The sequence below is a fragment of the Leptonotus elevatus genome, chromosome 15 (genome assembly GCF_054856555.1).
Source record: "Leptonotus elevatus isolate MCC_2025b chromosome 15, RoL_Lele_1.0, whole genome shotgun sequence".
Lineage (NCBI taxonomy): Eukaryota > Metazoa > Chordata > Actinopteri > Syngnathiformes > Syngnathidae > Leptonotus > Leptonotus elevatus.
The window spans coordinates 16,792,575-16,814,161 of NC_141253.1; the positions used below are offsets into that span (position 1 = coordinate 16,792,575).

Here is a 21,587-nt window from a genome sequence, read left to right on the forward strand (position 1 = left end):
CATTTTTTTGTTTTACATTGTGGAGGTTGAAAAAAAGCAACAATACTATTTGAGAAGGTAAAGGCTAGCAAGTACAAATAGCTGCTTTTAAAAAGTCAAGACTCAAGTTAAGGGATGCAGATACTTGAAAAATGTACTTCAGTTCAGAATTTGTACTTGTTTGGTTATTTACTTACTTCCCACCGCTGACGCTTTAGTTCTGTAACTCATTTGACAGATTGAAATAAAAAGTATCATCAAAAGTATTTCAGTGAAATAGAAAATAACCCGAAATTGACATAAAATACAATATTCCTTTCAATCAATTTTAGGTTCAATTTCATAAACATAACACACATTTCCTCGTCTTCCATCGTGTTGTACGCATTATTTTATTTTGAAAGGCTTTGACGGAACTTTCCCTTAACTTTCCATAGTGAGATGGCCGTGCAGTAGCTGCGCGTTCCCGTGAATTCGAAACGGATTCTGTGGACGGGCAGTCAAAGGCGAGACAACTTACTGCAGTCCTATTCCGGACCCCCTGGTGAAAAATAAGAACGGTAAGACAGAAGCGAACACGCACCTGGCGCTCTGCTAGCGTGTCATGCTGCGCGTAATCCTCCAAAAACAAAAACAGTGCGTTCGATTTGGCAAGAAGCGTCCTCGCGCAGTGGGTTGGTGTGGCGGCTGGCGGGGGAGGGGCCGTGGGCAGCAGCAGCAGCAGCAGCAGCAGCTGCAACAGCAGCAGCAGCAGGCAGCCAGAGACAGAAACCCGTCTGCTGCTTTCTTTCTTCATGCAGTATTTATGCCTTCCCCCATTTGGACAGCCCCTCTGTCCTGCCACCCCTTCATCCCCTTTTATCTGGCTGGTGTATGTGTGTCTAAACAATCGAGAGTAAATCAAGCGAGCAACATGGCTGACGCTGGCCCCGCAGAACCTGCTTGCTCGTTTCTCAGTCACTGGGGATGATGATGTCTGTATATTTATCATTTTCTCAGCCTCATTGCTTTGCATTGGTACATTTCACCCAAGGGGTAAAAAAAGAAGAAGAAAAAATAAACTTTGCCTTAAAACAGAACAAGATGTTTACTGCATGGGCGTTATGTTATTGTCTGAGCAAAACGTGCTGTTGTATTTTGTTTTTGATAAAAGCATTGCAAACCTCCAATGTTGTTCAGTATGTTTGCTCATAGCCATCTTTCAAACTAATTTGAAGGAAAGATCAACTACTTGAAATGGGGTCCTGCAGTACACCAATTCCAGCTGCTGCCCAACAAGCACACCAGTAAAAACAGACAGCATAATAGTATTATCGCCTCAGTATTTTGTCATACCAACTGACCATACTGTAAATCACAACACACTCTTCATCTTCATCCATTTATTTCAAGATTAGTCTTTGTTTTTGCTGAGTTTTTCTTTTTATAATCATCCATTGTTTTTATAATCTGGGTCATTGTCATAGTCTTCAGCAAGGTCATAACAAAGAAGCAGCCCTTGATAGTACAGTTTGCAGAATTATTGTATTTTAATTTAAGTAAAGAAAAAGTGGGTTGAAATAACCTGTATTAGTACTTCTACCCATCAGTTGGACTTTGGATGTCACAGTCTGAGAATCCTGAGCACCCATAATGACATAGCTTCAAGTATCAATACTTAATAAGTCGAACGTTAAATTATTTTTATAATAAGGTGTTTGTCATGCAACCTTACCTTTTTCACTCTCATGTTATGTCAGAAGGCTAAACTGTTCACCAAGATATATTTGGATTCAGTATTTGGAGTATTTTCGTTAGTGTGTTGTCTAGCATTGTGAACTGTGGACCAGAAGCTCTTTAGTGAACAAGGGCTATAGAAATAAACTTGATTTGACTTAATTTGCAGATAACATAATTCATGAATTGTTGTGGATTCTCTAAAGTCATACACATTCTATTTTGTGATGCTGGTTAACGTTTACATCTTAGTTGTAATTGCAAACAATTGTCTTCGCAGGAACTACAATGAATGACTTTGTTGTAGTAAGGCTGTAACTGTCATCATTGTAAAATATCTATTAACTGCACAGGAAATGAGTAAAATAAGATAAGCTCTAGTCTGTATAATAAAACAAAAACTACTTAACCCCTGTCAGCCATGTAATAGAGAGAGAAAATGATGGTATTTACAGAGTGATACTGTCACCTTGTGGCGTCTTATACACACTGCTGGACTTGGAATTCCTGGATGCTTTGTACAGTACGATATTGTACTGTAATATGTGTATTTTGTTATATATATATATATATATATATATATATATATATATATATATATATATATATATATATATATATATATATATATATATATATATATATATATATATACTGTATATATATATATATACACAATATATATGTATGTATATATATATATATATATATACACACAGTATATATGTGTGTGTGTGTGTGTGTATATATATATATATATATATATATATATATATATATATATATATATATTAGGGGTGTTAGAAAAAATCTATTCGGCAATATATCGCGATATTACAGCGCGCAATTCTCGAATCGATTCGATATGCGGCCGAATCGCTTTTTAAACATACATTTTTGTATGGGAATATATAACAAAACGTCTTACTTAGGGTTAGGATTCACACATTAAGCATGGAAGAATGTTATATTAATGGAACATTAAGCCTTAATATTTTATTTCAGTGCTGTTCAAACATGAAACAGACTGCAACCTGTTTGTTAAATGCAGTGGCTCAGTTATAAGCCTGAATTTTCAGATAAATAAATAAATTTTCATACTAATCTTACAGTGTACATGTACAAGTTTACTGAGTAGTATTTTCTAAATTTGAGTAAAATAAAAAATCAATTATCAATTTATAGATTTGCATCGGGATTAATCGGTATTGAATCGAATCGTGACCTATGAATTGTGATACAAATCGAATCGCCAGGTACTAGGCAATTCACACCCCTAATATATATATATATATGTATGTATGTATTGAAGTGTATCTTCTGCCCAGATTTAGTCATAACTGTTTTAATTTCCTAATTTCCTCAGTCGAGCTTTGTTCTGCGGACGTATCCTTGTGAGTGTTATCGCAATTTCTGCCAGGTGCAGTCATGACTGAATAACCTCCTCTATTCCTCAAACGGGCTTTGGTCTGTGTTTGAATGATGTCCTTGAGTTTTATCTCATGTCCGGTCAACTCCGGTTGAACTGTTTACTGGAAACTGTGTGGTACCGCCCTTCAAGATAGTATAAGAATATTGTAAGTCCTCTGTAATCTTCGCACTTGTGAGATGCTACAGCCATTGTCTGTAACTCACCTGTGCCTGGAATATTCTGTAGAAATAAAAGCTTCGAAGGAACTGTTCATCGATCTCCAGCCTGTATTCAGATAACCAACATTCTTACTACCCGAAAGAAAACGAACACGCGGAGAAAAAGATCTACTCCACAACAGTATGTATGTATGTATGTGTGTGTGTGTGTGTGTGTGCACGCAAACACGTGTGATTATTGAGGTTTGCTCTCTGTTAGAATGCCTCCATCCCTCCTTTCTGGTTTCAATGCTGCACAGGATGGCACTGACCCGTTTCTGTCCAAAACAACTATGCCCCATGACAACAGATGACTAATCGCGCGTTGCCTGGGGCAACAGGAGAGAAATCACCATCAGTTGCAGCCAAACTGCAAAATGTCTTTTGTCTTTCTCGAAGGTTGGTTGCCTCTACAGGTAACCAGCTGAGATAAGCATGCTTCAGTCTAAAATGTCTGCTAATGCTAATGGCAAGTTTCTGCTGCTGTTGTCTGGTCATGTGTCAAGACTCTTAAGGTCATTATGACACCATGTCACTTAGTTCAAAGTCATATCCTGTTTTTGTTTTCCTGTCCCAATTTACATCCCCCTTGGCAGAAAAGCAACTTTGAGGAATTAATAAATGTTTAATGTAATAATACTTGTTTGTGGTGATGTTTTAGTCCTCCAGCTTGCCATACAAGCACTGGGACATTCTAATAACAACTTTAACAAACTAATGCTTTCCATGTGACATTTGCCCCTCGAACGTCTTTGCAAATCCCCTAAATCTTCTGGGGACACCTGAGAAAAAGGCATACCAGTATTTCTAGTCTACTTGATTTGACTGTCACTGCACTTGTCTGTCTCCTGGTCACTCTAATCAACCACTTTTATCATGTTTCTTTTCTCTTTTAGCTCATTTTAAGTGTTAGATATGTTACGTAAGACCCTGCCTGTCGATAAATAATACACAGGGGACTCCCTCTCTGGCTCAAGTCTCATGTTCCAGACGTGGAAACTTTATGAAGCAGTTGCCGGCTCTAACTAGAATAGTTCTTTCCACCACTTTTGCCACTCATCCTTGATGATGTTCATACCAGGCAGGGCACAGCACACTTTTTGGTTGAGTTCTGTTTGATACACAGTATATATATTTGTTGTATTAAGGTTCGTATTAAAAAGTATTGAGGATGGTCATCGTTGAGAATTTAATAGACTGTGATGAATTGATTGTTTATTGTGTTTTCAAGCCATTTAAGCAAAGCTAGCTAGTGTTTGTAATTGTTTGCCATTCAAGTTGCAAATTAAGGTAAAAGTAGGTCAAAAGGTCATTTTGCCGCTAGTCATTGGCTCTCTGTATTTTGTTTTACTGTCGCATTTCTGTTGTTCTCAACGTCTGGTTTATGGGCTAGCTATTTGTTCTACTGTCACAGGTCTGGTCCGGATTTATGTGCAGTTGAAGAGCAGCCTGAATCCTGGAAACCCAGAACACGGCTTAACATCAAATGACAGAAGAATGTAAGTACTGCCAAATCATTTAGAACAATTTAATCAATCATTTTACTCTGTGCAGTTTGATGGTGGAACAGGATCCCTTTTCACACTGCCTATTAAAAGTTTGGAATTTTTCACTTTGCTATCTAATCTGACAAGTATTGTATTCACCTTATTCCTCGACCCCATGACCCTTTATGTAAATTATAGGTGCGACGTCCGGTATGAACGATTTGGTAATAATGGTAACTGGTCCGTTTTCTATGGCAGTTACGCCCGTATCCTATCGAGGGACAAACATTTGCAACGCTACTGAATGTTGATTTGATGAAAGGGTTTGTTCAAGGTCGCAAACGTTCGCTAAACGTTCGCTAAACGTTCACTTAGAGTTTTAATGGTGGTTTGCGAACTTGAACGACTTTATACTTCCTACAATCTCATCATATGCGCCAAGTCACGTTTTCAGCATGTTGACATCTCACAAGTACATAGCAAAGAAGGGAAGGAGCGATGTTTGAAGAAGCATTTGGAGTCGCGGCACGGTACATTAAAGCTTACAAAGTCCCAACGACTTGTGTGAAGCAGAGCGACTAGAAGGTTCCAGAATTTTCTAGTTGTCTACAAAATTCTAGTAGAAGTGAAGTTTTCTTTCTTTCTGTCTTTCTTTCTTTCTTTCTTTCTTTCTTTCTTTCTTTCTTTCTTTCTTTTTTAATAAAACCAAACAGGCCATTTAAGTTCAGTGAAATCCAGAAAGACCGTTTTATATACAAGCAATAATGTTAAGTCTAAAACACTGCCTTTATTTTATTTTTTTAAATAAAAAACTACTTTTTTTCTTTAAATTGTTGTTTTAGTAAAAACCTTATCCCTAAACATTTACTGTTAAAAATGCACTTCTGATAAAAGTATTTGCAAAACCAGTTGTCATTTTTATTACGTGAAGTCTGTGTCTGCTGAAAGTGACTAATAAAATAACATGTAATCTAACTTGGTTACTTTGAAATTGAAAATTAAGTAATCAGTAAAGTCGGTAAGTTACTTTTTCAAGGTCACGGCGGCAAAACTGCTTGTGACCCGATCTTTAGATGACACCTGGTGAATCCTATCCTGCTGTTGTAACACAAGCACAACATTCGTAACAAGTTTGCCAAGCTGTTGGGCCCATAATTGTTTCTACATGAGAGCTCTCAGGAATACGGTTAAACACGACGCTGGCGGCAGGGCTTTTTTGATACCATGTGAACGCGCTGGCAACATGGCAATGTGGCTTTTCTTTGAATTCTCTGTGAAAGACACTGGTGAATAATTGCCAACTCCACTGTTATAACAACAATGAATGAATTGGTTCTTCAAGGTAACTTTTTTGTGTGTGAGATGAAGAAACCCCAATAAAAGTGGATTTATAGGTGCATTTCTTTGTATAATTTTTTTTTTTTCCTGTAGGTTATATTTTTACATTAGGGAAAACCAGATTTATGCATACAGTAATACTTAGCAGACTGTCCTTTTCATTTCTCTTTCATGTCCCGGCTTTTTTGTGATGTGTGATGCTACATATTGTTCCAGAATATGTATTTGGCTATGTTTTACTATTAGCTATAATAAATTGTACTACCTGAAAGATTTTTGTAAAATACTGTTCCTATGATGTTTTCTAAAAATGATTGTGATACAATATAATTTTGAGGCTATATAATATGGCCCAGCGCTAGTAAGAAAGAGTGACATTTAAAATGATTGTAAAACGCAAAATCATATTTGTGATATTTTGTTTGTGGATCCAGCTCACGCTCTTGAGGCCCTGTATATGTGGAACGAGCTTAGTAGGAAGACTACTGGTTGGTAGGCAGTCGTGTGCTAATTTGTTCTGTACAGGTCACCAACATTCCAGATTTTATCTTCGAGGCTCGTAATGTGATAAATAGAGCTATTAACATGTATGTTTTGTTTAGCTTTTTTTGTTTTCCAGCCTTGAAGAGTTTAGCGTTGTAGCTGTGTAGCTGGGCAGCCTGGCTGCCTTCCTGCCTCCAGATGAATGAAGAGCACTCCGGATCACAGAGACACTGCTGATACAGGTCCTATCTTATTCCAATTTTCCTTTTGTGCCACGGTATCTATACTATTCAATCATTTATGATGCTAACAATTATGGAGTATATATGATTGTTTTGCACACCAAACAACCACCATGAATAATGGTAACTTCCCTGTAATTCAATTTTTTTGTTTTGCTTGTTGACTCTGATGTGATGTTGCTTCCCCTCAGGGCATGCAGGTGTTTCTGCGAATATGATGAAGAAAAAAAATCCCAATAAGTGAGTTACCAGGCTTTTATTCCTACTTGAGGGTATTCAAATGACTGATATTGACAGTGAGTTTTGCTTCTTATCTCCCTGAAGGAAACATAAGAGCAATCTGGGCCCAACCACCAAAGTTCTTTCCCAGCCACGACGCAACATTGTCGGCTGTAGGATCCAACACATCTGGAAAGATGGAAGTGGGCATGTAGTATGGAAAGGGACAGTGCTTGACCAGGTAAGAAATTCTGCTTCAACTAGTGTGACTAGTGAGGTTTTTAGTGACTATTTCTAATAGTACAACGTCTGAATGATATGTCTGCAACCAGTGTGATTAAAGGGAACATCACTTGTAATGCTTGTAGGGTGCTCACTTTTGATTTAACTAGTACAGATACTGAGCATTTGGCACTCAAATTTCCAGTAAGTCCATCAAATAAAATTAGTCAATTAGGCATGAGCCGATTACCGTTTTGATGATTTGCCGTGGTTTTAAAAAGTTAGGGTTTCAATAACCCCTAATACTTGCTGTCACCAGTAATAAGCTCTTCTTTTGTTTTTATTTTGGGTTGGCGTGCATTGCCTTCCAAAAATAAAAAATAGAAAGGGCGGCAGTTAGCCCCAAGGACAACATGAGTAGCCCACAGATCTGTTCTAAAAAGTTGCTCAGCCGTGATGTGACACTTTTTGTTTATTTTAACACCATGATACATATTTCTTCTGCACTACATATTTTATATTTTGTTTAAAAAAAAATGTAAAATGAATGAATGGTGGGAAAAAAGGTCAATTTAGAGCTGTAATTTGAATACCATGATGCGACATTATTTTGACTCACAGTGATTATGGCCTCAGAATTTGATCTTGACCCATGCCTAGTGTCAGTACACATCAGTAGGTGCACAAGTTCCCAACAATTCTATTAAACAGCATTAGCATCACTAGCCTATTAGTCATTAGGAACACGAGTTTCCAACTAGGGTAGGAAATTACTCTACTCACATCTCCTTAGCTTTACTATATACTCCACTCCAAAAGTATTGAAACAGCCTGGCCAATGTCTTTATTTTATAAAATTTGCAGTCGATATAATGAATATTAGACAAGAGTTGAGCATTTCAGCTTGTATTTTTAGGTATAACAACGAGAATAAAAGAGTTGGCCACACTATTCAAATAATTTTAGAGGAGAGTATGCAGTATATGAAGCTAGTAAATAGTGAACATTTCAAACAGTTGGTTTTAGTTACAGTTTGTATGACTAGTCATTGAATTGCTCTAGATACTTTTTGTATGCGTATTAAGAAGAAATTATTATTTTTAATATCTGCATTGTCGTCCTGACTTAAGCTATTATTGAAGTGTGTTACATCTTTTTCAACCAACCAGGTGCCTGTGAATCCATCACTTTATTTGATCAAATATGATGGCTTTGACTGCGTGTATGGTTTGGAGCTCCACAAGGATGAGAGAGTTCAAGGGTTGGAGGTGCTCCCTGACCGACTTGGTAAGTGTGAGATGAGATCATGCATGCATATTGCTACATCTAAAACGTTTACCCTCCACATACAGTAACTCCCTGTGAAGCATGTCATGTCTTATTTTTGTTTTTCAATTCATGCAGCCAAATCCCGCCTGACCGACGTCAATCTAGCTGATACAATGATCGGCAAAGCGGTGGAACATATGTTTGAAACGGAGGAAGGTCCAAAGGAGGAATGGCGGGGAATGGTGCTGGCCCGGGCTCCCATCATGACCACCTGGTTTTATATCACCTATGAGAAAGACCCTGTACTGTACATGTACCAACTGCTGGATGACTTTAAAGAAGGAGACCTGCGCATCATGCCTGACTCAAGTGAGTGCAATTTAGTTGTGTGTGTGTGTGGGGGGGGGGGGGGGGGTAATTTGGTTAATGTTCACTGCAGGCGTACAGACGGAATGCCAGCAGTTGCTTGAGCTCAGTAAATCAAGTCAAAAATATGTTTACAGTCTTAAGTTCATAGACAAGAAACACAACACTCTTAATAATTTCTGTTGTACCCTATTGCATTAAAAAAAATCAAGGAAATATCCATCCATCTTTTAAGGTGGATCGACTGGGGCCTATCCAAGCTGACTTTAAGTTAAAAGTGGGGTTACACTATGGCATGATGATTCCTATTATCCCCTATTATCTTGTTGAAATTAGTCAGTTTTAAATGAATCGGCTATTTGTCATGCATGTGAGAGCAACTGTGAGTCAAGTATCCCTTTAACTTTGCATTCCATCCCCATTAGGACACCGTTGTTGACTGGTTGACTGACACTCACTTGACAAATGGGCCTTGTTCATTTGAAATCAAAACTGGATTTTGTCTGATTTTGAGTAAACAGTTTATTCGCGCTCTTTTACACAAATAGGAAAAATGTTGTCACTCTCTGCCAGATGATTGTGAGGACGTTTGGAGTTTGTCTTAACAATTTTCCTTCCTTTTTTTTTTTTTTAAATAGATGACACTGTCCCAGCTGAGAGGGAACCAGGTGAAGTGGTGGACAGTCTGGTGGGCAAACAGGTGGAGTATGCCAAAGAGGACGGAGGCAAACGAACAGGCATGGTCATCCACCAGGTGGAGGCCAAGCCTTCCGTGTACTTCATCAAGTTCGACGACGACCACCTCATTTATGTCTACGACTTGGTGAAAACTTCATAAGACTTTGCAGACATCCTGACGCCCTTCTCCCTGGAGACAAACCAAACGGGACATACACGTTGACACATCTGAAACACGCCTGATCCTGTACCTACTCTGCAGATCTTTAGCGACTAAAGCCCTGGGGGATCTTTTAAAGGCACAAAGTCATTGTTTGGAAACTAGATGAAAAGGCAGCAGAGCAAGTCGTCAATTATGTCAACATGTAAATCAGATCGAAAAACAATTTGATTGAGAAACAAAGTCATAGAACTCAATTGATATTCATATGGTTAGGTAGCAATGTAGCAACATGGTAAAGTCATTTTTTGTCAACTTACAAGAACACAAAATGATATTGCTTGTTGGTATTAAAGTCATTAAAAAAAATAGACTACACACTCTGAATACGAGCACATGAAGCTTGTATGATTTCAGAATCTTGACACTAAGAGACATCCTTTCATCCTTTTCTGTCACAGACTTGTATTATGACCATATGGGCGGCCATTTTCTAATTTGAAGGCCATGTGAAAAGAACACAAATGGTGTGTTACACCAAAACATTGACAATTGATAACATGCGTTATCAAGGTCCAAAAGGTTACACTTTAAATCCAGTCTTTATTTTCAACGTCCTTCACACTTCCATGTTCTCATTTTCACCATTTTGAAAGCACTTAATTGAATGAAGAAGCATTTGTACATTGACAATTGTGCCACCAAATGGTGGAACAATCACTGTTCATTGTTGTCATTTTGTTTTTTTCTTATAGAATCTTTATTTGTACCCACCATTCCATAATTTCAGGATGTCCTTTGACTTTCAAGCATATTTTACATTTGATCAAAAAAGCAATTTGGATATACATATCACATTACATTTTCCTAGCAACCCAAAATGTTCTTTACTATATGTTCTGTTCAACCCCACTAGTATAAACACAGTATTGATTAATTTTGTGTTTGTGGAAATGAGTTAGGCCACAAAATCCAACCGTTTTTATCGCCATTTTGTCACCTGCTGTCGACACAATCACAGTTGCTCAGGGCTCAGGAAATGAACAAACACGGCTCACCTGTTTGCAGAAGCTGAGTTGTGATTGGTTACCTGAGCCATGACATGGATAAAAACGGGTGGATTTTGCTGCTTAATTCATGTCCCGCGAGAGCAATACTAATCAGAATGCCGTGTCTAGACTAGTTGGGGCGCAATACAACATATTGTAAAAAAAAATTTGGGATTGACTTCCACTTGATGTTCAGTAGTTACACACACACAAGGGGACAGGAACTTATTTTAACTGGAAAACTCTCAAACAACAAAGCAGGGTTTTGTATAGAACAAGCAAAGAGGCATTGTATTACATCAGACTAAAAAAAAAAAAAACTTAATTTCACAACTGAAGGTTTATTCAAGAAATGAAACTCTCAAGATGTCTGCATATGAAAACTTTTATATTGCCAAACTGCTTCTTAATGTGGATTCTTTTCAAGTGTTGCAGACAGTGTTTATGATTTCACTTAAGCTTTTGCATAATGCTTTTGTGTACTTGCTGAAACTTCGATGGAGTTTAACAACAGAAACAAAAGCAAGAAGTTGTATTTGTGTAGTATAGTTTGTGACTTACACACACCTATTATGACACTATGATTATTATGATATCTGCGCTTCCCCCAGTTAATCTTGTTTGAAAACAGTTATGCATTCTCGGTGGTGAAATTCAAGGAAAACAATTTTGTTGTAGTTTAAATCTCAAAGAAGGGGTTAAGAAGATGAAACAGCCAATATTCTCTGCAGGGACAATTCTTGTCAGAAGTTGAGTGGAGCGAGAAGAAAACTGACATCCAGTTGAGTGTAATCAATGTGAAATTTTTTTTAGTACATTAATTTAAACCGGATTCCACCTCATGTCCATGTCTGCTTTTGAACTGTCTTTCAGTTTGTTTTTATTTGCAACATGGAAAATGAGACTTTCAGTGATGTTGGTATGATGTTGTGTTGGTCAGCTCCACAGCATGGATACATGGTTGCTTGTATGTATGTTTGTGACATGATCCTCCAGGAAATGTTTCTTTACATTTCATTTTGCTGTGTTTACTCACAACTGAAGATTTCCATTAAAACTGGACGACAGTTTTTGTACTTCAGTCCATCATTTCTACTACCAATAATGTTGTATAGCTGAAAGTCTCAAGAAGTCTGAATAGTTGTTTGCATCTGTAATTACTAAACAAGGCAACCTAACATTCTACTGTATATACAGTATGGTTGTGGGATATGTTTTGTTGTCTTTCTGATCCAAAATGTATACTGGATATTGGAGAATCAAATGGGAGGCAAAGGAAACAATGTTGGATGCCATTTGGGATGTTTTGGTTGAATGCATGTAGAAATGAGATGCAAATGTCAAACTTTTCAGTTTGTGTACTTCATGTGATGTAGATGGTTGTCAAAGCAGATTAGATGACAGCTATTATTCATAATTGCACAACAAAAAAGACTCCCAGACATTTCTGTGCATACAAGTATGTTTTTCAATACAGAGAAGTACGATCATCTCAACACGCACTGTTTAAGTTGGTGACTGTGGCGACAACACAATTTGTCCGCAAAGTTGTGTCCATAACAGTCGGTTATTTCATTTGGCAGTTACTGATTATTGTTGTTGATGGAATGACATGGCTTTTTCTACCATCCTGCCTTGTATATTGTTTTTTTTTATTATTAAACATGTATGTTAATTTTTATTGTTCATGAAAGGCTGTGGTTTGTGTTCTTTCCAGTGTGATGCACTGTGGAATGTTAACCTTATCTCTGTTTCCTGGAGTAGAGCCCCTTAACTTTATATTCTCGTTTTTTTTCTTAACCGATCATTACGTTGCCATCAATGACATTGGTGGCTGTTAAATGGAACACATTATAGACTGAAATAAATAGAAATTGCATTTCCTTTTTGCATGTGAACGATATGCTTTGAGGACTTATTGCAAATATGTCACAGCATATCTAGCAATCCCCATATCATGCAAATATACCAGGGACTGAAGTATGGGGAGAGCAATCTGATTGGATGCTTTGTAACCTCACGTGACATCATGTCTGAATTCATGTATCGTCATAACAATGTTAAGTTTTAATTGACACGCTTTCAAGTATGAATTATACCTGTAGTTGTATTAATTAGAGCCCGAGCAGAGGCGGCAGTGGTGCCATTTTTGTCTGTGTGCATGTTTGTGTGCGTGAAAAAATAAATAAATAATAAAAATGACAAGGTGACACGCGCCGCAAAATAGTGCAAATCTTGGCATCAGACCAAAGACAATTCAAGCTGCCATGGCCCCAAACGGCCTTTGAATCGCTTCAGCCTTAAATGGAAAACTTCCTGGGAATGTTCAAGTTCCTGAGACATTTTCATGGGTCATATTAAAAAATCTGTTTAGGGGCAGGAAAAAAATCCACGGTAAAAGGATCAGCGGAAATAATATCTAAAATGGCCACTTTGCAACAAAACAGCACCTGTTTCTTTTTGGGCTCGACTTCTTGAGACTACATGGGTACCAAATTTTATGCTGCCAAATCAAAGTGGCCTCAGGGACTGAATTTTCCAATCCTACCAGTGCACTATGTTTGCATACAGGTGAAGGAGGGGGCGGGCTTTGAGTGTCAGCCAATCATGTTGCTGCTGATCCGGGAGCAAGGACCTCAGTGAATGCGCTTCATCTTCCTGGCCGAGATCACAGGTGACAGTACAGCAACCGCAGTGCGTTAAGCCGTTAACTGTCAGGCGGTCGCCTAGCGCGCGGGCTAGTGGAGGGGGCGCCAAATTGCAGGGCAAAAAAAAAGGATAAAAAATATTTTCCCCCCTCAGGTCATATAAAAATATATATATAAATGACCCTGCTATTATTTTTGTTTTTGCATTTTTGTATTGCAGAATTGTCTTGTTTTCTTGTGCTATTATAATATAGTTGATACTTTTATTTTGAAGGATACAGGTAAAGGTCTTATAAAGCGGTATAACTGACGTAAGTAACCGACGTACTTACTACTAGCGCGGTCTTCCAAGTGCAGAGAAAACGTGTGCGCGCCACAGGATATCAGAGAAAACTGAAGTTTCCAACTAATTCAGTGAACAATTCTTTAGCACCTGGCTGAGAAGGGAACGAGGTTCGCATTGGCGCAATGTTTCATTGTTTAACTAATGTTGCTATATTTCATGTTCATTTTGTAATTTACTGCATCGTAAAACGTTACCGTTTTCGTCCACTGGAGTGAGCTAACGCTCCTTGGTAAATATTTAGCAATGCTATTGCACAAGTTTCAGCTTTATTGACTAAGAATCTGTATTTCTGTATGGTTTATTTTTGTTTCAATATATTAATAAAGGCATCAGGCAAGGTTAAAATGTTTATTTACAATATAAAATGTGCTCAAGAGATTGTCAAGACTATAAAAGGTAATCATTTAAGGCAATTCATTTATAGTATATGGTAGGTTGACCAAATGTGTCCTATTTTGGGACGACAGACCATTTTCTTACATCGTGTTGGGACGTCTGGGGTTTTTATAAATTCATGAAAATGTCCGGTTGGCATTGTGTGACTATAGGAGGTGAAGTACACTGTATAAGTGCGACTGGTACCACAATTTCAAGGCCAAAGACACAGATAATGCTGTTCTTGTTCATCCCTACTGGACCTCTGATAGACCCAGAGCGAAATTAGGCGGCGGTGGTAAAGATGCCCACTTGATGCCCTTGGGTCTGTCAAGATCAAGCCTCCGGATTGTCTCTTTTCCTCCTCAAATATCTATTCAGTAAAGTGTTTGCCCCCGTTTGCTGCCACCATGTCATCGATCTTCTTAATCAGCTTCACCATGAATGAGCTCTGTTCCAGGTTTCCTTGTTGTTGAGGACATGGAAGCGGACCCCACATCTGTTGATGACCTCTTGGAGTTTTGAGTGGCCATTTGTAATATATTTCTATATTTTTATTCCCTGTAGTTTGTCGCCATGGGTAAATAAAACAATCATGTGGCGGGATGCCTCAAGACCAAACAGTTTCTCCAAAGCTTCTACGCTCTTTTCCTCTTCCTCCGTAAACCTTCCTATCTGCACGACCAGCAGGAAGACGTGGGGGCCGGGAGAAGTCATCTGGATGCATTTCGCAATCTCTCTTTTGATACTCTCATGATCACTAAACGTGTTCAGAACCCCGGGGGTATCCACGACATGAATCTTTCGCATGCACTTGATCCGCTCCGCCTCACAATATATTTGATCAGACTGTGCACCAGTTGAAGAAGAGAAGACATTTTCGCCAATAATGGTGTTACCCACAGCACTCTTTCCAGCTCCTGTTTTACCAATCAACACGATCCTCAGGGATCACCTGCTGACAGAAATATACTCAGTTACATTGTGAGAATAACACAAATGAGGGAAAAATGTAGAAAGTCTTGAAAATGGTCAACTTCACCATCAGGGATTGAGTACAGGTTCCCCATCTTGCTCTGAAAGCTCTGACAGAGAAGCTGACTTTTATATTCTTTAAAACAACCTGCTAAACAGGCTCTTCAAAATGAAATCACATTTAAACCCACAAACAACAAGGGTATGTTTGCATTGTTTGTATCCTTATTCAACCTGTTTCAGTCTCATTTTAGCAAGCTAGTTCTATCACTCTCCACCCCTGAAATAACAGCAACGGCACATGTTTGTAGCAGCTCTTCATAATGTCACATGAAATGACAGATGACTAGAGTGAGTGTGTATGTGTGAGTGGCTAAACATATGGTCTATGGCCATTATAACTGGAGGTCAGGCAGTTAACATCCAGCGACCTTGCAAGATGGCCATAATTGAGAAAGAGAGAAACCTGACCTGACACTTTGTCAAATATAAAGAAGTTAAACAAAATAAAACAAAAACTAGGCATGCAAATTGCTGTATTATAACTAAGCATTAGTTATGTGTGGTATGGTTCAGGTTTCTTGGGACCACCTCCCAAGAAAAAGAAAGTCCTCTGAGCCACAACCCATTTTGATATTAAACACACACACACACACACAGAAAACAAAAACACACGGTATTTTAAGCCCTTCCACAGTTAACTATTGGCATATGTTTTGTGGAAAACACTACTTCACCTTTATATTTTTATGCAGGATCGTGAGTGGTCGGCGGCAACAATGAATACACAGAGACTGATATGCTTTGCTAGAATAACTGCCTTTTATTCACCGCAAACAGCAATCAATATTTTTATACTGTGCTAGAATAATCGTACGTTTTATTCCCCGCAAAGAGTAATCAACACCTGTGCTTTGCTAGAATGGTTGTACCTTTTATTCCCCGCAAACAGCAATCAATACACTACAACGTTAAGCAGCATAATATGATAATCATCAGCGCTTACCTTGACACTAGACCGGAGAGCCTACGGTCCGGGTAGAACGAGCTGGCTAACAGCTGGGCAATCGTACGTGTTCCACAGCTGACTGTGTCCGGACCGTGTGCCGCTCCGTCTTTTATTCGTTAGCGTGGGAAACCGGGCTAGCCAAGCCCTTTCTCAGACACTTTCGAAAACATGTTTTGCAAAGCAGGGAAAACTGTAGTAAAAACAAGGTATTCACTCCAAGGCTGATTCCGCCCTTTATTTACAAATTGTTGGGCACCTGGATCCGTACAACAGTTCAGGACAACAACATATATAAGAGGTTACATGAGGACATATCAAACCATGTTTTTTTCCCTTCAGCATATAATGATTAAATCTTACCTTTGACACCATGGCGATGTAATTTATTTTATGAAATATTAGGTGTTTTGCTGTTGTTGTTTTTTTACGCGGAAGTAAGAGGTCCGGTTCGGTAAAACCCCGCCTCACCCCGTGTGGTTGCAGTCGACAATTTTTCAAAGTTTCCCGTCAATTGTTAACAAAATGGCCGTCCGTCATTGACCTCATTATTATTACTTTTTGTATGTATCTTACACAAATATATTGTACATAGTTTGAAAACATCGTGTAGTTAATGTCAGCACAAATTGCACTAATCAGTTGTATTGCACTCACTTTCGCCTTGGGCACCAAATCACCTAAGGCCGGCCCTGAACAGGGGTCCTGCTGCTCTCAGGGCTAACTCACTAACCACTACACTATATGTTCAGTTAGTCTCACCACTTTCCAGAATGTCTTTCCTGCTTTTCTCCGGCCCAAAAACAAATTCAATCATACTATCTGTCAATTTTCGTTAGCTGACCACCACCTTACCGTTTCTGGAGAATTTACTCATACAACTGGGAGCCACAGCTAATTCATGACTACAAATTATTGATTTGCTGTCCACAAATTATTTATTTATTTGTTATTGCCCCCCCCCCCCCCCCCGCCACATGAGCATTTTACCCAACACATTGTATCTATCTTGTAATATCGAACCCTTATAACAGCATAAGGTTGCTTTTCGTAGCAAGATGAGCATGTGTTGCATCTCGTTGATTCTCTGCAACAGTTGCCCCATGAAAGCGAATTTGTAAGGTTGCCCATCTGCAACATCTCTGTCTAGATTCAGCCTCTTGATTGTCTCTTCTGCCTCCTCAAACATCTCTTCAGTAAAGTGTTGACCTCCGTTAGCTTCCACCATGTCATCAATCTTCTGAATCAGCTGCACCACCTGATCTGCCTTGCGTTTTTCCTTGTTGTTGAAGACATGGTAGCGGCCACCACATCTGTGGATCACCTCTTGGAGTTTTGGATGGGCATTTGTCACATATTGCTGTATGGTTTTTCCTTTCAGCTCGTCGCCACGTGTGAATAAAACGATCATGTAGCAGGATGCCATAGGACCAAATAATTTCTCCAAAGCTTCTACGCTCTTTTCTTCTTCTTTTGTAAACCTTCCTATCTGCACTACCAGCAGGAAGACGTGGGGGCCGGGAGAAGTCATCTGGATGCATTTGGCAATCTCTCTCCCAACCTTTTCAGGATCTTCAGATGTGTCCAGAATCCCGGGGGTATCCACAATATGAATCTTTCGCCGACAGAGAACCCGCTCCACCTCACAGTGTTTTGTCACTGACTGTGTTCCTGTTGAAGAGCAGAAGACTTTTTTCCCCACGATGGCGTTCCCGACCGCGCTCTTTCCAACTCCAGTTCTTCCAATCATCACGATCCTCAGGGGATCACCTGCTGACAGAAATGCACTTGTTACACTGTGAGAAGAACACAAAAGAGAGAAAAGTGCAGAAAGTCTTGAAAATGGGCAACTTCACCATCAGGGATTGAGTACATGTTCCCCATCTTGCTCTGAAAGCCGAGGACAGAGAAGCTGACTTTTATATTCTTTAAAACAACCTGCTAAACAGGCTCTTCAAAATTAAACCACATTTAAACCCACAAACAACAAGGGTATGTTTGCATTGTTTGTATACTTATTCAACCTGTTTCAGTCTCATTTTAGCAAACTACTTCTATCACTCTTCACCCCTGAAATAACAGCAACGGCACATGTTTGTAGCAGCTCTTTATAATGTCACATGAAATGACAGATGACTAGAGTGAGTGTGTATGTGTGTTTGTACATTGTTTGTATCCTTATTCAACCTGTTTCAGTCTCATTTTAGCAAACTAGTTCTATCACTCTTTTTTTTTACGCGAAAGTAAGAGGTCCGGTTCGGTAAAACCCCGCCTTTCCCCGTGTGGTTGCCGTGCCCCCAGCGAGCCGGCTGCAGCCCGCTGCTGGATCTCTGCGTTTGGCCACGCGAGCCATCAATTCTTTAATAAACATTTGAAACAAAACGGCTCCTTGCGGCAAGAAATTGTGGAAGAGGGGAGGAGAGGAAAGAAAAGAAAGGAAAGAAGAAGGAGAAAAACACAAACCTGAGCAAGTTGCAAACGGGAAATGGGAATATGGTCACCATAGTATATGGCTTAAATACGGTAAAGGGATACACAAAACATACCGTTTGAGTTATTACTGGCAATTTTTGTTTATTTGTATTGTAGCTCTTACAGTGTGTTCACACAAAGGAAGGTTTAATAAAAGTTGTGAACCATCAGTTGGAGAGACCACCTTTATTTTAACCGAGGATACTACAAAATGTTATATATATATATGTATATATATATATGTATATGTATTTAAAATAGAACGTTATTATAGATCTTTGGGAGCAAAAGAGTTTAAAAAAAAATCAGTTGCCAATGCTGTTGTTTCACCGAATTGTACATGGTCGCGTTTGGATTTGTGCGCCCCCTTCATGTCTAGATAGTCCTTGAAAAAGAAAACTTCATCTCATGTTTTTTGCAGTTTTTAAAGTTCTGGTTAAAGGGGTACTTGACTCATTGAGCCATTTTCAGCAGTAAAAATTGAATATTTTGTTTATAATTAATGTGATAACTTTATTGTTTTTCATGTACAGTACAAGTAATACCTTTAAAAACTATTTTTCCATTTGCTGTTGACTGAAGATGACATCTCCTGTATTCAGGAAACAGGTAATGACCAATCATGGCTCAGTGAGTCGTGATTGGTCGTTACCCATTTCCTCAGCACGGGTGATGTCATCTTCAGTCTAGTGGAAAAATGTTGTTTTTTAAATTTTTCATGAAAAATGAACGTATCAAATTAACAAAATATTATCTTCTTGCTTCTTCTTAAAACTAAAATCTAAAACTCCCCTAATAAAAAAAAAAAAGAGTCATCAGTCTTGATCCAAGATCATTACGGATTATCCACCAAATTTCTTGGAATGGCTGCCATATCAGAAACTATAGCATATTATGCCTCCTCTTCACTAAATTGATAAAAGTTCACGTGTCTTAAAATAATTTCTTATAGTCTTCAGTCAAAACTTGACACTTTGCATCCTGTTGTAATGGTCATCTTGAAATTAGTTGGTGTGTGGAATTGATTCAATATCCCCTGGCATTCTTTTTTTACTGTAAGGATTGGGGTTGAACTAAGGTGTTACAATAAGTAATCAGGAACTTGTTCTCAAACAGCCCAGTCTGATAATTAAGATGAGTCGACACAAAAGAACAAAGACTTACATATGATAGAGTATTTATATTGAACTCTAGATTCATGTTTTGGAATGTGGGAGGCTGCCATAGTATCTGGAGAAAATGCATGCAAGCACGATTACTCCGCACAGAAAGGCCAGAGACGAGTTTCAAACCCTAAACCTTAAGAACTGTGGGACAAAAGTGCTCGCACACGCACGCGCACACACGTTTGGAAGATATGGATGAGAATTAAAATCACGTCAAAACTTTATTTGAAAAATGCAAAATACATCATAAAAATTTTCCGTTTAAAAATCTGAATAAAGGTGGTGGTATATTCTACAAATACAGATAATTCATTGAAATGCTGATTACAGTGTGACTTGCTGCCTATCATTCATAGTAAAAAGGAAAAGTTCTTCTGAGCAGACAGCAAAAACAGTTTGATGAGAACTGCCAGTCGCTATTTATAGAAATTTGCAAAGATGACTTTGGCTTATCATGTAAACAATATCTGAAGAGGCCTAAGCCGTTACCATTTAACTCGTTTGTTTTGGTGTTGGGCTTGTGCTAAACAAACAAAACGGATTTAATGCTTTTGCAAAGACAAACTTGTAACATTGTTCATTTTAAAAGTAAACCCTCAACAGTTCAGGTTGTTTAGCGTGCACTGGAGAATGAAAGACTGTGGGTAAGAAGGATGCAGTTCACTGGCAGCTGTGTCACACTTCAACTTCATATGTGACATTTATTTCAGATCATGTATGCTTTTGACTTGGATGACAACAAATAAATGGGACGCGTATAGCACATAACGACGGAAGCGTGTAACTGCCAATGTGGAGTAAACATTTTGGACTGGCAAATACATTCAAATGTACTTGGGCTAAATGCTAAAGAGATAGCATTTTTTCCCCATAGTGACACATTGTATTGGCAAGTAACAAAAAAAAAAGATCATTTGGCCTACATTATACCAATACATTCATAATTTCAATACATTAACATTGTTTATTCATAATTTTAAAAATATATATATTATGTCTGCAGTGCATGAATTCCATTTGGCAGGTTTTCCCTAATGCGACAGGGACAGGGTATACTTAAATGTATTTGCCAGTCAAAAAAGTATACTCCACATTGGCAGTGCCACCCTTCCGTATAGAACACTGAAGTTAAATTACTTATATTGAAAGAAAATGTAAACATTGCCTCTGGAGCTCGCAGTTTATTCCATTTTGTTGCCCTCTTGCATGAGGACTCATTCCTATGAAAATATTTCTCACAACAGTTTGTATATATGTCCACACATGTCACTTGCATGTGATCCATGCGTGTTGGCACTGAGGCACGTGTGCACGTCACAACTTGTGGCTGCTGTCAGTCGTCGATGAAGGTCAGCCGACCCGGTCCTTCGTTCTTCCGCCAGCGTCTGTACCTCTTCATCTTCGGGTCGGTGGCCATTTTCACCTTCATCTCCTCTTCCTGTTCTGCTCTGTACACCTGAAGGAGGCACAAGAGGAATGTTTACGTTTATTGCAGGCGATGCGTTTCAGTATTGATGGCAGTTTGACACTGAAGCTTCAGCACTGCTTCGAAGCTTGCTTCAAATCACGTGACATATTGATGTAAGAAGCAGAAACTGCTTCATTTCCCGACCGAGTGAACCACCTGACGGGTTCGCGGTCCAATCAGATGAAAAAGTGGTGTCATTAACAGAGCTAGCAACCTGTTTTGATTTACAACTGGTGTACAGTATATCAGAGAAAACTTAACAGATTTTGGCAAGCTCAGTAGGTCAAAAATTCG

The 21,587-nt window shown here is 38.7% G+C and overlaps 3 protein-coding genes across 9 annotated transcripts in view; 1 reads left to right on the forward strand and 2 right to left on the reverse strand.

The window, feature by feature from the left end:
- The first annotated feature begins 395 nt into the window (after positions 1-395).
- spina (spindlin a) lies at positions 396-12,530 on the forward strand. Of its 7 annotated transcripts, none has more exons than XM_086097685.1 (8): positions 396-539; positions 4,739-4,823; positions 6,752-6,874; positions 7,066-7,114; positions 7,199-7,334; positions 8,485-8,602; positions 8,720-8,953; positions 9,589-12,530. In XM_086097685.1, exons 3-8 carry the CDS (start codon positions 6,835-6,837, stop codon positions 9,786-9,788), a joined length of 777 nt encoding a protein of 258 aa, XP_085953811.1. In that variant the 5' UTR covers positions 396-539; positions 4,739-4,823; positions 6,752-6,834; the 3' UTR covers positions 9,789-12,530. The 7 variants fall into 7 exon arrangements, with proteins under 7 accessions (XP_085953811.1, XP_085953816.1, XP_085953814.1 ...); XM_086097690.1 differs by having other exon boundaries at positions 7,075-7,114; XM_086097688.1 differs by having other exon boundaries at positions 6,769-6,874.
- Positions 12,531-14,420: 1,890 nt separating this feature from the next.
- LOC147162181 (GTPase IMAP family member 8-like) lies at positions 14,421-18,071 on the reverse strand. The gene is given in 5 exon segments (XM_086097329.1): positions 14,421-14,648; positions 14,651-15,159; positions 15,246-15,291; positions 17,233-17,957; positions 18,044-18,071. Coding segments are annotated over 5 exon segments (1,536 nt in total).
- A 1,962-nt stretch (positions 18,072-20,033) lies between these two features.
- dnajc25 (DnaJ (Hsp40) homolog, subfamily C, member 25) overlaps positions 20,034-21,587 on the reverse strand; it is a 7,632-nt gene continuing 6,078 nt past the window's right edge. Inside the window, exon 5 of the mRNA XM_086096975.1 lies at positions 20,034-21,281. Within this exon, the coding sequence (XP_085953101.1) occupies positions 21,159-21,281 (123 nt within the window). The 3' untranslated portion in view covers positions 20,034-21,158. The remainder of the gene's footprint in view (positions 21,282-21,587) is intronic.

Coding starts and splice junctions, on each gene's coding strand:
- spina (XM_086097685.1), top strand. CDS start 6,835: ATGAAGAGCACTCCGGATCACAGAGACACTGCTGATACAG. Junction 7,335..8,484: donor AAGGGACAGTGCTTGACCAG/GTAAGAAATTCT, acceptor TCAACCAACCAG/GTGCCTGTGAATCCATCACT. Junction 8,954..9,588: donor GCGCATCATGCCTGACTCAA/GTGAGTGCAATT, acceptor TTTTTTAAATAG/ATGACACTGTCCCAGCTGAG.